A 17,093-nucleotide genomic window follows, 5' to 3' on the forward strand; every position below is an offset into this window, starting at 1 on the left:
AGACTTGGTATTTTGGTTTTCGCAATTGTAAATGTCTGCTTGGGAATGGATTTGTTGGTAGATATAACGCCACCTTCAAAAGTGTAAGATTGTAATCCGTTTTTTATTGTTATGTCATTTAGTCTCTCTGAGAATACGCGTGATATCATTCTGGACCCTTTTGGGAAAGTCCCTCTCAAATATATCTCTCTAAGTACATGCTATTTCAAATGTCCTTCACATCAGAACCAATTTTAATGGCTTTTAACTTTAGTAGAAAGCATTCTCACCTCACAAACTCGTCCAAGTGATGAGGTCCAAGAATAGACCAGTCTCTAGTCAGGTAGTCGAAGTTATCCATAATAACAGCTACGAACAGGTTGATGATCTGCAAATAATGGATATTACTCCAAAACCTTACTTACGTGTATAGTATAAAGTGTCACAGTGCCAGTTCCATTTACGTACTGACAATCACAGTAGCATATTAATTCAATGGACTGTCGTATTATTGCTAAATCTCGAGAAATCATAAATTCAGTCACAATTTGAGGTCGTTAAATAAAGTTGCTAAGTTGCTAGTTGGTCAGTGTAATGACTTTTTTCCACTCGGTCATTTATCACAAACACCTGATAATAATCGTCTACCGTGTGGTGATGGCGGCTCAGAATACATTTATCACCCCCCTCTCCCCACGGGTGTCGTACCAGGCGATTAAGAGAATGTAATGTAGAATGGGCAATCAAATGTCATATTTCTGAGTAGGCCTATATCGAAGATTTTCTTACCAGAAATGTACAGAGCAGGGAGAAAGATATGAAGTAAGGGTACGCGAGTCGACTGGAACAGTTGTTGTCATCAGCATCGGTTGCATTGTAATTATCCGCGTGGATACACCCAGGGGGTGCCCCTGGTCGCTCATCCTCATTGGGCGATAAAGCCATCATTATCTCTTGCCACGCCTCACCTGTTTGGGACAATGTCGTAGAGTTTTTTTTATAAACAAGGTCATTAGGAAAGGAACCCTACCAAACCCGTATAAGTGCATTAGACAAACAGGAAAAAGGCCCCGTATCAATATAAAATACGAAGTAGTGTAATAGCATTACGAAGATCGAGCGAAAAATACCAATAAACTCTTTTGTAAGTGGACTACCCTCAATTTTATTTTTCTTTCTTAATTTTTATTAATAGATACGCACTCTCTGAAAGTTTCAGTTTTCTATCATAGTCCTTTATCCTCATTTAGCTGCGCTCAGTACCTTAAGCGAGAGCCGCACCGTCGTCCAACCTGCGTCCTTAGCGTTCAAGTTAGTCTACTACGTGCGACCAATCACAAGGCTCTTGCTGTAAATACGTCTGTGATTGGTCGCAAACTTGTGAACAACGCTACGGTCTCAAGTTGGACGCCGAGTTTGGATTTGTCATTAATAAATTACCTGTAGCTGATCTGAACAGCACCATCAACGCACCACCGAACGTTTGAAAATTGTTGTTTGAAGTAATAACCTCGCCGTCCTCTTCTATTTTACCGAATAACTGAAAAAGGGTTAAAATTAAATCAGCAATTTCTATTTTCTCAACGAAAGTAACGTGACGCAATTTAGGCGAATAGGCGGTGTAAGCAAATTTTACTTTGTCGCATTATTAAAGTATTTCAATATAAATTCCTTGTCCAAAGGTTGAGATTATTTAAGCCTCAAAGTCTTACAAAAACCGAGCACAAAAGGTTCAATTAAAAGAATGCCTTTTTCTGTATTGTATAAGAGAGTTATAATCTTTTTTTTTATCATGATTAGGGCAATGAAAAACAGTCATATACCATACACAAAAAAAGAATGAAAGGAACGATGGATGGTACTCATCGAAATATATATTGTCCAAACGAATTTGGATAAAATTTAGCATATAGATTATAGTTTTAAATAGAATAGATTATAGATTATGGACTATAGAACATAGATTACTTTTTATTCGGAAAAATATACGGTTCAATGGGATAGATCTTTTTGGTTTTCAAAGAAAAATACATTGATGTACCTATTTGCCATACATCAATAATAACATTCAAATGAAGTCGCGGGCAAAAACTAGTCGAACATTTATTCAAAAATCTAAAATTTTAAAAGTCTTACCTGCATTCCAACCACAGCGTAAATGAAGAACAGTAGAACAATCAGCAAGGCAACGTAAGGTAGAGCTTGAAAAGACTTAATAAAAGTCCACAGTAACGTTCTTATCCTTTCTCCTCTTGATAGCAGTTTTATGAGACGCATCGCTCGAAACAAACGGAAGAATGTGATGTATTTTAACAGATTACCCTGTTAAAAGATTTTTAAGATTTTGATTAGTTTCATTTTAAAACAAATCTTTCAATATATTGTATCTACTTCGGTATAGAAATATTACAATTATGAATTTGATAGCAGTATCGAAAAAGATGAATTACGGTTCATCAACTCATGAAAAAAAAATATCACTCGTGGCAGAATGTAATATGTCGTAACAGTTGCATAAATAGCTATTAATCGAAGAAAGATACCATTTGTCTAATGTATATAAAATTTATAGTAGGAAAAACAGGTTTACAGAGGATTAAAAAAAAAAAACAAAAAAAACACGAACGCTGTCGTGTGCTGAATAAAGCTTAAATCAGATGTAAAACATGTTTTTCTATTTGTCGAAATACATAACAATTACAACGACTGCGTTATTAGCAAAATTACTGTATGTTAAACTATTAATATAATAAGCCATTATGTAACACAAACCTCGTTATTTTGATTTACGATGATGCGGAACTGTAAAATAAAAAAAAATATATTATTATCATTAGTAATATAACAAAATATTCTCTTTTGAGATATGAAGTCTGTGTCCCACTACTGGACCCAGACTTCCTATCTCAATGGGTTTTCGAAAAAAGACCTAAGAATTGAAGTAGCGTGACTTCAATGCGACCTGCAGGCTTTAATTTCAGGCTCTTAATATCATCATATTGAATTAATGTTTTTCAGTGTCTGGGTGTTTATATACATAGTATAAGTATTTATGAATTTTATTCATAAAAATATTCATCAGTCATCTTAGTACCCATAACACAAGCTACGCTTACTTTGGGGCTAGATGGCGATGTGTGTATTGTCGTGGTATATATATTTTTTTTTTTTTATATACTATAGTTACCTTGGCCAACGCATTAGTTTGGCCTTCCAAAGGGGCAATGCTGCCAGCATCTCAGGAAATGTGCCTCGATGTGGTGGTTTCGAAGACGTTTTAGATTTTATTTAGTTTGATATAGTTTATTTTAGGTTATATCCCTTTCAGGCCTGATTCCAGATTTTTTTTAATTAAGATTTTTGGCTAAGCATGGCTAAGTTTGTTGTGGGATCTTCTTAGACTAGGGAAAATTTAGAACCCTCCTTGCTTTAGTTTCTAATTTAACGAATACAGCACCATCACCTAACATTAGTGGTAACATCTTAAATGTATAACATGAACGTATTCATAAGTGCCTGTGATAAAAAAAAAAATTGGAATTTAACATGGGTTTAACCATTTCCTTAATTCGGAATGGTACTGAGTTTTTTTTAGAAAATTTCAATTTCTTTTATTTCATAGTATTGTTTTAATAAAGTTTTACAACTGCTATTCAATGTGTGTTCTTTGTTAATATTGTGTGTTGTTTCTAGGTATACAATCCATACTAATATTTTAAATAAAAATTGTGTCTGTTTGTTTATTTGTTTTTTTGTTATCTATGTCCGCCTCAAACTGAACTCGCCTCACCGATCTGGGTAATTCTTCATACAGTTACAATGGATCTTGGTGAAAGATACTAGTAATACAATTAGCTAGTAAAGTATTATCTTCTTCTCAAATACTTACATCTGCTCTATTTTCGTTAACCTGCGTGACAACAATATCTATGATACTGCCGACTACCAAAATAAAATCCGTAGTGTTCCATGCGTCTCCGAAGTAATTCTGAAAATCAAAATATTATCATCATCGTCAAACCATTACCATACCCACAACAGGGCACGGACCTCCTCTTAGCATAAAAAGGGTTTATTATTTTATCTCCGGGATGGTAAAACACGGTTATACTGAGATTTTCTATAGAAGTCTGATATCTAATAGTTCTAGATCCTATCGGGGGTTCGATTAAAGCCCCTCGTACAATGTAGTTACGTACGTACCCGTAGTTGGACACTACGGGTACGTACTTAACTACATTGGAAGTTTATAAAGCTCACAAACATGTTTGTATCCAGTTAAGAACCTTGTTGCCTTAACCGAAGACAGTTAGAAAGATAATCCCCATACAAGATTTATTTGAATATAGTTGATCTTTCACTACAAGCACTGGAATAAAAAAAGGCTTCTAACACGTCTGTGTTAGAAGCCTTTTTTGAACACGTCTGTGTCGGTAGGTTTATAACTAGCCACAGTCAAACCTCCGCCGAATACATAATATACCTAGAGAGAATAACTTTAATTACTGTTACAAAAACAGTTAAGCTTACCTTAAATCTGAAAGCAGACAATTTAAACACAAACTCCAACATAAACACTGTTGTGAGAATCATGTTCAAATAATCCAGGGCCTGAAACAAGATACATGTTCAACTCATTACTGATACGGATATCCTCTAAGAATTTTCGCATTTTCATGATGACCTTAGCTTGGGGAAAATTAGGGGGCAAAAACTGAGGTACATAGACAAAAGTACCACATAAAAGAACTGGTATAGACCCTGCGCTGTGGGAGGCACTCGCGGAAGACCGCCCAAAATTATAGGCAGACTGTTAACACAAAAGGATTATACTTTGATAGAAGTCGGCGTATCTGGATCCTAAACGTGAAGAGTTGAAGGCTAGACAACCAGCAGCCATCGATTATAATTTTATCTAAAGGGTAACTGACATTTGAATAACAAAATTATGTACGGCATAGCAACGAGAGCTCTTTAACGACGCATGCAAGGCAGAATATTTAAGGCAGATTCTGAAGGCCTACAATCATAGATATTTCTATGGAGTCTCATAATCTACTCCAGACCTGGAATCTTTGTAGCTCTTAGTTCCAAAGATTCCCAGATACCCTACTTGTTTTTAAAAATACGGAATAGATTACGCAGGTATACTACCTTTTTGTATTCAGCATTAGCGTTGTGGTATTTCATCATGAGGGCGATGGTGTTGAGGACGATGAAGAAAAAGATGACGTACTCAAACCGCTGTGATGTCACGAACCACCACGTTTTGTACTGGATTCGGTGCTTTGGAATGTATCTGAAAGATAATACACTTGGTTTTTCACAGAACAACTTAACGTTCTAACATACGGACAAAAGAAAGACATTTTTAAGTCGTATCTTTCTTACTTCCGAATCAAAAATAGACTAACCTAAAATTAATACAGACAAGTAAATTTCCAAAGATTAAGGGGCTCAGTGTATCGCCGATAAATATTTTCTGATCAGAACACAATAGGTACTATCCACATAATATATCTAGATTTAATAAGTAGTCTTGATTCTACTCATACTAATGAATGAATGAATGAATGAATACACTTTTATTGTACACCAAAGAAACAAAAAGTAGTTACAAAGATATAAATACAAACAAGAGAGTACAATTTGGTGGCTAATGATTTGATAAGACAAAACTGCTCTTAGATGCATGTAGTAGAAACATACCTTCTAACAGGTTTCGCTTTTAAAGCAAACTCAATACAATTTCTCTGGTTCTTATCAAGCTCGCAATCCTTGAACTCCTGTTCACCCTCCTTCTGGAAAGTCACTATGACGAAACCGACGAAAATGTTTACCTGAAAAAAAACGAATATTGCATCAGCATAGTGAAACACTTTATAACTGTTCAAATGGATCCTACATTTAGCCCTTACGATACTTAGGACTACAGCCCCCCTTCTGGGGAATTAGAGTTCGATCCCCGGCATACACCTCTAACTTGGCCAGCGTGGAGGACTACGGCCTAAACCCGTCTCATTCTGAGAGAAGACCCGAGCTTTTAGTGGGCCGGTAATGGGTTGATCACATGAAACTTGAAATAGTTGTAATTAATGCTTGTTCAATTTTATGAATGAAACATCCTTAATAACCATTGCTATCTATTACTCTATTTGAAATCGTCGAAACCTACATTTTTTTAAAAAATTCTAATTGAACCAATTTTCATTAATTCCATAAAAATTTCACTCACCATAAAGAATGCTATGACAATAATGTAGCTTATATAGAAAAATGCAACCAAAGGCCTTGAATTCTCCACCGGACCGTGGTTTTCCATGTTAGAGTCCATTGAGGTTGACAGCAACCTGCAAAATGTACTCACTATCAGAATTGAAGATGGAATTAATGGCTATCACTTTCGGGCCATAGTGACTATATTTTGAGCCAATTCTTTTGTATAGATTTTGCATGCTGTTAAGATAACGTTGAGTCTAACTTAAAAGAATATTATGTTATTCCAAGTAATAATACAGGATTGATCAGAGTCACTTCAGCGGACGATGAACACAGCTTTCTTCAGAACATGAGAAGATTCATTTGATCCGTACAAGTCAGCCCTTGACTTTTGTCCCTGATCGATTTCTACGCGTTATCGTACCGCTAAATCGCTAAGCGCCACGTTGTCGGCAGGGTGAAAACTAGCTAAAGCCTCCCACCAGACCAGACCGGAAAAAAAATCCCAAATCTACCCTGCTGGGGATCGGAACCAGGTCTCCCACTTAAAATCCCAGCGCTCACCATTGCAACAGGAAAGTCGTTGAAAGCTGAAAGCCTTTGAAAGTTATCAGTCGCTTAGGGCCACTTCAACAGTGGCCTTAGCATGGTATAACATGTATAATCGTCGGACGTTCGGGTTCCGGGGCACGCTATGCTCGATTAATTGATATAATGCATTTTCTCGGATAAGGCTATAACTATTGTATCGAGATGCAATCATACGTCAAAGGATAGGTTTAAGTGATGTGGAATACCTGGTCAAGTTTTATGTTTAATTCTTCGTCATAGACAATGTACGGTTAGAAACCCTCTTAAGTTTCAAGTTTACAAATATAGTTTTTACCATGGACGCATAAAAAGTGCTTTGAATGGGCTTATGTGAATTAAGTTTTGATTTGATTTGTTAAACTATAAAAAGTGATACACGATACTTACCCTGGCCAACCCTCAAAAGTAGATACAGTGAAGAGCGTTAGCATACCCTTGAGAACATTGTCGAAATTAAACTTGTAGTTAACCCACTGCCGATCCTCCAATTGCAGTCGGCCGTCTTTGTATATCAGATAAGCTCCTCTGAAATTATTTTTTTCTTAAAAAGAATTTAAGTCATCTTAAAAAATAGCTATAGAAGAATATTGACGAATATTCTTGACGAATATTCTTGACGAATCTTCTTGATAATATTAAAGAATATTGACGAATATTCTTCTATAGCTAGCTAAGATCCCCAAGCCAGTGCTAAGATTTTTAAAACATCGTCCATTGTGGAGGATTTAAACTTATGACCTTCCGGATTAATTTTGTCTATTGTTGGACTTTACTTATAATCATCAACAAATTTACTAAGGTCTTAGTGTTGTGCATCAACCTCCTCTCTCATTGGTGTTTTGGCCAACACGCTGTCCTCCAAGTGACTGAAATAAGTTGTTGCTACCCATGCGACAAAGTGTTCGACCCATAAAGCTTCGTTAAATTGGAAGATTCGTTTTAGGGTCCCGTTTTCTTTTCGGGTGCCTTGGTTTAACCCTGTACACGCCACTATGCTTAGGTAAATGAAAATGTAAAATAAAATAACAGACTTACCTACACTCATCAGATGTCACTTTTGTTATATCTGTGCATCTATAAAATTTTCCCTGCAAACATACTCAAATTAAAATTAAAAACCTTCCAATGATATATTTCAAAGAAAGTATAAGATTTTTTTTAAATCACCTGACCTCGCCTCATTTCTCAATGGGAATGCTAAGCAAAGAAACAATTAGCACAATACAATTATTAATACATTGCGATTTTATATGTAATAAGAGATAGTTTCATACATTTGAACAATAACATCTTTGCTTTAACTTAAGCTTTAATGTACCGAGTTGTAAATTTTTAACCGATTTCAGCCAAATATTAAACAATATGAATCTCAATGTATCTCTGAATATACTCCACCTGTCATTATTTAGATACTAGCCTAGTTATGGAGTATTCGAACTAGGAAAACGATTCTAAGGATCGATGGGGAATCGATTTGGTGTTTCTCTAGGATATCATTTGGAACCAATTTTATTACACTCTTTTTCATAGATTTTGGTGATAATATGAAGGAGTAAATAATCTATTTAAGGTTGTTTGTAGACGTTTTGAACTTAATTATTAACTATGCCTGATCTACAAAATATAATGAATTAAATACCTTTGTATATAACTAAATTTTTAGGTATCTTAGCAATTGCTTATGATAAAATATATCTAATCAACGATGAATGAAACTACCGCAACATTGACATAAGCAACAAAACAGTAAATGATGATATACCTTAAACAGTTGTATGCCGACAACAGCAAACATGAATTGTAACATGTGGTTTATCACAAGGATATTACCAATCGACTTTATAGAAGCGAAAACACATTTCACGACATACTGTTAACAACACAAGTACGAAACGTACATGATAATGCAAAACAAAGTATTAAAACACAAACACAAACACAGTTACGTTACCGGGTCACAGTGTATCAACAATCCCAAGGTGTGTGGTTGTGTACATGTTGCGTGGGACATTTTTATGTGTAGAAAAAAAACAAAAAAAACACAATAGGTTAACACTTGTTGTAAAAAAAAATAATGCCTACTTACATGGCGTTAGTTCACCGGTTCATGGACAAAAATTAACAAATCAAAAACTGCCAGTGTCCTGATCTGACTGTGTACAAAATCAAACCACAAAAAGGGTAACCCAAAAAATAACCAAATCAGAATAATATTATGTACCTCACTCCCAGTACTCGAGTGAAAATGTCCAGGTAGGGTTGGTGCAAAAGAAACACATTAAAGCCCTTTATCTGAGTCCAAAAAATCACAAATCAAAAATGTCTCTCTCATAAAAACAGCACACAACACCTTTGGGCTTAGTTTTATTATGGGAAAATCAAAACATGCATTCACCTACACAGCGAATTTTTGGACCCACAGACAAGCAAAAATTGGGTTAGTATTTACTAATTCTGGAAACACTTAAAAAGCCTCACACAAACGAAACGAAATCAGATGACTTACTTATTTACCGAAATAAGAAATTTCATTCAAAACTGAACTAAAGTCAGTGAGTGCAAAATACTTACTTCCAATTAAAGTGGGTTTTAATATTAATAATATACCCAAAGGTGTCGTTGATGATAATAATAAAAAAAAAAGTTAAATTCACAAATAATTTTGTTCCCTACCTTGAACATTTGCACCCCCATTACAGCGAACATGAATTGTAGAAGGTTTGTCACCAGCAAAATGTTGCCTATCGTTTTAATAGCAACGATCACGCACTGAACTACGTGCTAGAAACCGACAAAAATATATATTTTTACTACTTAAACTAAACTGCAATAATGAACCTTGAACACTTATAATATTCCTATACTAATTACATGCATCTTAATATATATAAATCTCCTGTCACGATGTTTGTCCGCGATGGACTCCTAAACTACTGAACCGATTTTAAATTAAATTGGCACACCGTGAGCAGTCAGGTCCAACTTAAGAGATAGGATAGCTTAGATCTTTAATTAAAGTCGCACTTTTATTTTATTGCAAATTATTTGTCTATAATAAATTGACAGTCACATGTTATATATATACTACTATTCTCATTTAAGGCTTAGCGATACTGAATACTTTAAAAAATCAAAAGCAGACGAAGTCGCGGGCAACAGCTAGTATTATATAAATTCAATTGAAACGGGCTTGTTAAATTGTCTAAGATAAATCGAATCCAACTATAAGTAAATGTTTAAAATTCAAAATAAAAGTTGTATATTTTACTAACGTGGTTGCAGTAGTCACCAATAAAATTAAAGAGTAAATAAAAGTAATTTCTCCATTTTATCTTATGCAGAGAGTAACAAGTATTAATTGTAATGAAATTAGTACTGTCGTTTTTAAAGGACTTTGTTTAACCATTTCTACTTTTGCTCTAACTTTTGCAGCTATGGCGTTTATTGTATTTTATATCAATATTATTACTATGCGCCCAAATGTTGCAAAATGTAGTCATAATTATTGGCTAGTATAATGAAGATAAAATTTAACTAAAAGTACGAACCTTTAATCCTTTTGCTCTGTTGATGGCTCTGAGTGGTCTGAGTACTCGAAATACTCTCAAGATTTTTATAGATGATACAGTTTTTGATCTGTGTAACAAAGGAAATGTGAAAACATCATTCATATGAAATAGAGAAGATAAGTTATTTTGTATTATCTTTTGTTATCCCCTGACATGGTATCAGAAAACAATGACTAGTCTCAAGACCGCTTCTAGATTCGCTACTTACGCAATTCTTATCAAGTTCTTAGACATATTATCAAGTTTTAAAAATCGTATTTACCCACTAACAGAAACGAGGGAAACGATCACGACAAGCAAATCTAGTAGATTGAAAGCAGATCTGCAAAAGGCGTCTTTGTGAAGGACGAATCCGTAAGTCACAACTTTCAGCAACAACTCCAATGTGAATACTGCTGTAAAGAAGTAGTCGATTTTGCGAAGAACCTGAAAAAAAGCTGTTTTTTAATTGCCAATTAATGTAACGAAATTGTGCAGGTTTCATAAGCCTAATCATAAGTAGGAAAATACGCCATCAAGTTTAATAGGAAATTAACTAGTGGAACTAACATTTTATTGAAACGGGATTATTAAAAACTTTCTGACATGTTCTTCGTCTTCTTCATTTCTGACATATTAACGGTTAAAAATATTTCAAATATGGTTTTTGTAAACTGTAGTCTCGTTTCATTTTTTTATAGTAATAACTCGTCAGTTATTACTATAAAAAAATGAATAATGACAAATTTTTGGTATGTGTAAAACCATCGAATATAAACACAGAACAACTTCGCAGGGCATGCAAGGAAAACGTCCTACAAAATGCTGGCTTGGATCCACCTTCAGTTAAACTCATGTGCCTATAATAACTATACTACTACTTATGTTACGGTCAAAGACAAAAAAAACATTTCAAACGATCTCGTTCTATATCGAAACTCAATTACCTCGGTCATGGTCTCACTTTCCTTCTTTCCAACCGGATCCTCCATTGCCAACATAACAGACGAAGCCAAAATACAAAGCAAGATCATATTTCTGAACCAAGAATTGTTTTGGATTTTGTAACAGGTCACACGGAACCTGAAAACATTACAAATTTGTTATTATACTTATTCATCTTTATCATCTTCATTTATATGCAACATAGTTTAAGTGACATCAAAATAGAGTATACAAAATTTATTACAACGAAATAGAATTCAAAAGGCTGAGTATTACTTCATAGTGAACTCTGCAACATTCTGCAACTCTCAAATGCTACCTTCAATCAATACGTTTTATATTGAAAACAGGTTACCACATAAAATCCTCTACGTCTGTACATATCCGGTCACTTCCAACCTAAGGTGTTTTTTTATTCAACTGCAAGTGAACCCTTAACTGCAATCTCTCTTGGTGGCAAACGATAATGTTGACTAAAATGGTAGTTGGTTAAACTGTTAGCAGTATTGCATTTATACCAAACCTCATCGATTTAGAAAACACTAGACGTTTTACTTGCTTTTGCAGATTTTTCTGATGCAGTGATTATTTTAGCAGCTGCAGAAGGTACGCGTATAATACAAATGTAGCTTACTCTCTATAAGCTGGAGTCGTACTGGAATACTTAATTGAACTCGTAGGTACTCAAAGCTCCGGCCTGATGCAAGGACGTGTTCCTTAGTGCGAACTAATACCATCAACACGTACGAAGCGTTTTGCTTCTTCCTTTGCGGCCTGGAATGCCCTCCCATATTAAGTCTTCCCCAATACCCATAATCTGGGTACCTTAAAATCAAGAGTGAATAAGCATCTTCTTGGCAAGCGCGCTTCATCATAGGCTGCATCATCACTTACCATCAGGTGTAATTTCAGTCAAGCACTTGTCTTTTTTTATATTTATTTACAGTATTTTAAGATTTTATATGTTTTTTATATCCGCCAGAGTGCCTGAAGCAAATAAATAAAATTATTGGGTCATTACCAGTTAGTTTGAGAAAATATGAAGAAACTTGTTCCTTCCGGTATGGGCTTCTCGTCCGTCTTGATCTCAACTTCTGATAGCCTTCGCGGTCGAGCAGACACTTTTGGTGGTGGAGATTCATCTTTCTTAATATCACCTAATACAACAAGAATAAGGTAGTTTTGTTTTTTACAATATTGTTAAGTCAAACTGCATGCAAATTTCTTTAATACAGAAGAAATTCAGTCTTTTGCTCAGTAGACTGCAAATAAGACTGATTTCAGACTACTTTAGTTTTTACAGAGTGCTAAAGAATATTTAGGTAAAGGATACCACTTACCAAATATCCTTGAAACATTACTGCTTACGGTATAAATCTTTATAATTTTAAATAACTACAAGCGTACGAGGGCAATGATATAACCAAAATAAGTTTTATGTTGTTTCAATCTGTACACTTATAGCACGCAACATCTTTATACTTATTATCATGGATCTTACCATTTTCTTTCTTCTCAGTAGTAACTAAAACATTATTGACGTTATCTTCCTCCTCTGGTTGCTCCACCTCTTCTTCTGACCCTGTTTCCTCATACTCGTGTTCAGATCTAAATTAAAATACCAATGAATTAACACTTAAAAGACAATTTGTATTTTATGGTAATTAGACACTAGCCATGGTGAGAGGTGTTTTAAAATTGGTGAGAGGAGTTTTAAATTGAGATGGAGTATTTTTTCATAATTCAACAATTTATAAAAAAAGTATGATGACGCAATTTTTTGTAATAATTTACTATTTTAAACATGTATCACAATAGTTTTAATGATTAATTGCTTGGTAATTAATAATTAAATAAAAATGTATTACCTTGCCACTCTTTTATAGGCCTTATACTTCTGGCTGCATGAAATCGATACCAAATATATTAGAATAAAAAAAAATAAAGAAAATATTTGATTAAATGAAACGTACCCTTCGCTAGAATATCCTTCTTCCTCATTGACGTATTCATCATCGGTTTCTCCTCTCTCTTCATCTAACTGAGGGTTTCCGGCTTCAGGATTGTCAGCACCCTGCAAAATTTGATCTTACGGTATTCAAAGATGGACTTTACTTAAAATACAGTCCAGTTACCGAACTGCAGTTTTAATGCAGGTCTATCGCATCAAATTTTTATCTGTATTTTTTTAAACAAAAAATATTAATTCCTGATCAAAGTATCAACGTTCTTAAGCAATGCATTTTTTTCATTCATAGATTTAAATTTCCTACTGTTATAATCCCTATCCCTATCCATATCCCTATCCCTATCCCTACTAATTTTATAAATGTGAATGTAAGTTTGTTTGTTAAGCTTTCACGCAAAAACTACTTAACCGATCCTCATGAAACTTTTTATGCATATTTTTGGAGATATTAGAAGTAATATAGGATACTTTTTATCCCGACATTAAGCTCGGTTCCTTTAGGAGAGGGGATGAAAGTGTTTGACGATTTTACACCATAACTCCGTCAAATTATATCCGATTTAAATAATTATTTTTGTTTTATAGAGGTTATAATATGTGTTTAATTTTGCCCAAACTGTGGTTGAAGATAGAGGACAGAACTCGTCAGTGGACAGCAGCAAACCCCTCATTTAAGGCTTAGCGATACCGAATACTTTAATTATTTTTAGAACTACAACTAAAGTTAATGCCACATCAAAAAACATAATCAAACGCAGACGAAGTCGCGGGCAACAGCTAGTACGTTATATTTAGTAGAATGTGAGAAATGAGATCGCTTTGTTTCTATAGATAAGCTCATCATAATATGATTTCCTACTAAGAATAAATAACATTATGCTCTACTATAATGAAGAAAGAGATTGTTTAATACATATAGGCTGTATAATGAGGACATATAGAAAAAACAAAAAAAACTTATGATATGGTGCCTGGTCCTTCTTACCTCTTTTTCTTTAACAATCTCTTGCGCATCCATTTCCTCTGCATCACCTAAATTATCCACAGCGATAGCCAAGAAAACGTTGAGCAGGATATCTGTTTTATCATTTTATTAAAGAAAAAATATTCTGTAGTATCTACGAGAGCGCTTTTTTAAAATAATTTTGTTGATAGTTGCAGCCTATTCAGTGTTTTTTGTCTAGTTTGCTTGACGAAGTATAAAACAAATTGTGGGCGGCGTGGTTACATCCCATAGTATATTTAGTTTTATATAATGTTTTGATTTACCTCACCTTATTTTACTATTATTTCCTGCAAGCTAGTATATTGATCTTTGTTGAGTGTTTTACTTACCCGATAATTTAGACTTGAGTAATATATTATAATCAGGTGTTAGTGAACATGGTCATTCATTACTGATTAAAATTTTTTATAGGCTTTTAATTAATTGTCAATTGAATATTGAGTATCAGTTACAAGTTGATTTATCCCGGTTTTCAAGTTGAGCTCAGAGAAAATGGTCGTTCACATTCAGGTGGCCAGATAGACAGAAAGACAACAATGGTTTGCCTTTGTCCTATTTAAGAGATACGGAAACTTAATAGTTTGGTATTACCTAAACAAACAAAGTACACGATTAATCAAAGGATACAGTTACCACAGATAAAGATAACAATAAAGTATATAGAAGCCAGCATTCCCGGGCTTCCAGCACCACCGTATGCGTTGATACCATGGTACATTACCACGTTCCAGTCTTCACCGGTAAGAATCTCAAATAAAAGATACATAGTTATTATATTAATTATATACTTAAATTAAATGAATATGAAGTTCTGAAAAATATAGTTTGTTGAGAACTTTTTTTTCATGAGTACAAACGAATCGTATCACAGCTGTATATGTGCGCTGTCACCGAAAAACCTATTAATATATTATCATGGTAATATCATCAACTCTTTCTACTATTCTCAGTTACAATTTGTAAAACTCTTTCAATGAAATCCACGCTACCTATATGGCGTAAAACAAATAACCAATACTAAGATATATATCAAACCTGGAACATAGTGAGCACAGCCTGCCAAAAAGAGTCAAAATTATGTCTTTCCTTCTGCTCCACTGGGTCGTAGTCGAATCTGCCTCCAAACACTTGCATACCGAGCAACGCGAAGATAACGATGAAGAGAAACAACAGAAGAAGGAGGGAGAAGATGGATTGGATGGAGTTGAGGAGAGATGCAACGAGGTTGGACAGAGAGCGCCAATACCTGAAAATACAAATTTTTAAGAAATCCCAAAGCCAAGCATGATATATCTGATATTTCACAATAACAAAAATATCAAAACAAAGATACAAATTTTACTTTCATGCTAAGTATTTCGTTACATTCAGTTTCACAAATAGTCTTCGAAGACAGGAAAAGCAACAAAGCTAACCGTACCAAAGCTATCAGAATTAGCAAATAAATTTTTCAATATTTATTTGGTAGCATCACACGGTATGACCTTATATTATGATTTTTCCAATTTGAACCAGTAGTTTCAGAAAGGTCAGTGCAACCAATTTAAATGTTTTAGAATCAAAATTGCTGTTCAAGTAAATTATTATACGTGCAGATATGTTATCACTCACTTGGTAACCTTGAAAACCCTCAGAAGCCGTACACACCGAAGCACGGAAATACCAAGCTGCGGCATGGTGCCGGAGGTAGTGAGACCCAGCTCCACGATAGAGCAGAACATTACAAAGCAGTCGAAACGGTTGAACAGGGAGACAAAGTAGCCCTGAAAATAACAACGTACCTATATTAAAAACAAAAAGCATACAGAAACTCACTTCTCTACTGGACATTGTTTTTGGCCAACGACCGATGTAATATTTTATTTTATGTTTTTTACTATCTCGGACTACGAGTAAGCGATGATAGCCTAGCGGTTAGGCCCTTTCGAAGACATCGAGTTTGATCACCCGCAAATTTTTGAACGTTATCTGCGTTGAAGGGTGAAGGGAAACATCGTGAGAAAACCACATGCACATCTGAAAGTTCTCCATAAAGTTCTCAAGGGCGCGTGAAGTCTAACGGAGTATATCGAAGTCTAAGGAAGTGGTGGACTACAGCTTAAACCCTTCTCAGTCAGCAAGAGACCCTTGCCTTGTAGTGAGCCGGTAACGGGTGATAATATCTAGGATTACCTACCGTTAAACTCCTAATCAACCTATTATTATCAGCTTATAATATCCCTATACAAGGTACTCTCTCTCATAGGAAGGAGGGAATTTTTAGCTTATGCTCTACCTCCACGAGCTATTATATTTTGGCGATAGAATTGGTGTGTCAATAAATTCGAAATAATGGCGAAAACATCATGGCGAGTCTTTGAACGAAATCGTGAAAGTGTAGTATTACGCTATTTGAATACGATAAGAGGAATTATAAAGGAATATATCTTACTTGAAATCCCAGTGCGTACATCTTGACTAACATCTCCATCGTGAACAAAACCACAAATAAGTAATTGGCATAGTTCTGGAACACTTCAAGCCACTCTAGTTGCCTGGAAACAAATAAATTAAATTTTGTGATACTTTTCTTTTTACCGTCGATATGTGTCATCAAAACTTGTAATTTAAAGACTCACTTTATCGTAGTTGTAGATCGTAGTTCAATTTGTTCGTAGAATTACGTGCGTTCTTAACTTATACATTTAAAAATATTTATTTTTTGTCATAAAAGCTACCCTTTACGGTATTAGATAAACAAAATGAGAAATAAATTCTACCTTTCACTTTCTAATGTATTAAAAGAAGGATTAGCTTGTGAAACGTTTTCGAGATATTAAACTATTAATGCGTATTA

At 34.6% G+C, this 17,093-nt stretch overlaps 1 protein-coding gene across 1 annotated transcript in view; it reads right to left on the bottom strand.

Moving 5' to 3' along the window:
- LOC120634607 (muscle calcium channel subunit alpha-1-like) overlaps window positions 1–17,093 on the bottom strand; it is an 82,700-nt gene that overhangs the window by 13,961 nt on the left and 51,646 nt on the right. Inside the window, exons 12-36 of the mRNA XM_039905337.1 lie at window positions 16,689–16,791; window positions 15,869–16,020; window positions 15,293–15,503; window positions 14,885–15,005; window positions 14,237–14,328; window positions 13,256–13,356; window positions 12,784–12,890; window positions 12,304–12,439; window positions 11,285–11,420; window positions 10,621–10,784; window positions 10,338–10,425; window positions 9,463–9,570; window positions 8,552–8,659; window positions 7,825–7,877; window positions 7,177–7,314; window positions 6,215–6,329; window positions 5,689–5,819; window positions 5,134–5,278; window positions 4,510–4,590; window positions 3,869–3,967; window positions 2,752–2,781; window positions 2,116–2,301; window positions 1,420–1,519; window positions 769–947; window positions 270–367 (exon numbers count right to left, since the gene is read on the bottom strand). Coding sequence (XP_039761271.1) covers window positions 270–367; window positions 769–947; window positions 1,420–1,519; window positions 2,116–2,301; window positions 2,752–2,781; window positions 3,869–3,967; window positions 4,510–4,590; window positions 5,134–5,278; window positions 5,689–5,819; window positions 6,215–6,329; window positions 7,177–7,314; window positions 7,825–7,877; window positions 8,552–8,659; window positions 9,463–9,570; window positions 10,338–10,425; window positions 10,621–10,784; window positions 11,285–11,420; window positions 12,304–12,439; window positions 12,784–12,890; window positions 13,256–13,356; window positions 14,237–14,328; window positions 14,885–15,005; window positions 15,293–15,503; window positions 15,869–16,020; window positions 16,689–16,791 — 2,982 coding nt within the window. The remainder of the gene's footprint in view (window positions 1–269; window positions 368–768; window positions 948–1,419; window positions 1,520–2,115; window positions 2,302–2,751; window positions 2,782–3,868; window positions 3,968–4,509; window positions 4,591–5,133; window positions 5,279–5,688; window positions 5,820–6,214; window positions 6,330–7,176; window positions 7,315–7,824; window positions 7,878–8,551; window positions 8,660–9,462; window positions 9,571–10,337; window positions 10,426–10,620; window positions 10,785–11,284; window positions 11,421–12,303; window positions 12,440–12,783; window positions 12,891–13,255; window positions 13,357–14,236; window positions 14,329–14,884; window positions 15,006–15,292; window positions 15,504–15,868; window positions 16,021–16,688; window positions 16,792–17,093) is intronic.

This window comes from Pararge aegeria, chromosome 24 (genome assembly GCF_905163445.1).
Source record: "Pararge aegeria chromosome 24, ilParAegt1.1, whole genome shotgun sequence".
Taxonomy (NCBI): domain Eukaryota; kingdom Metazoa; phylum Arthropoda; class Insecta; order Lepidoptera; family Nymphalidae; genus Pararge; species Pararge aegeria.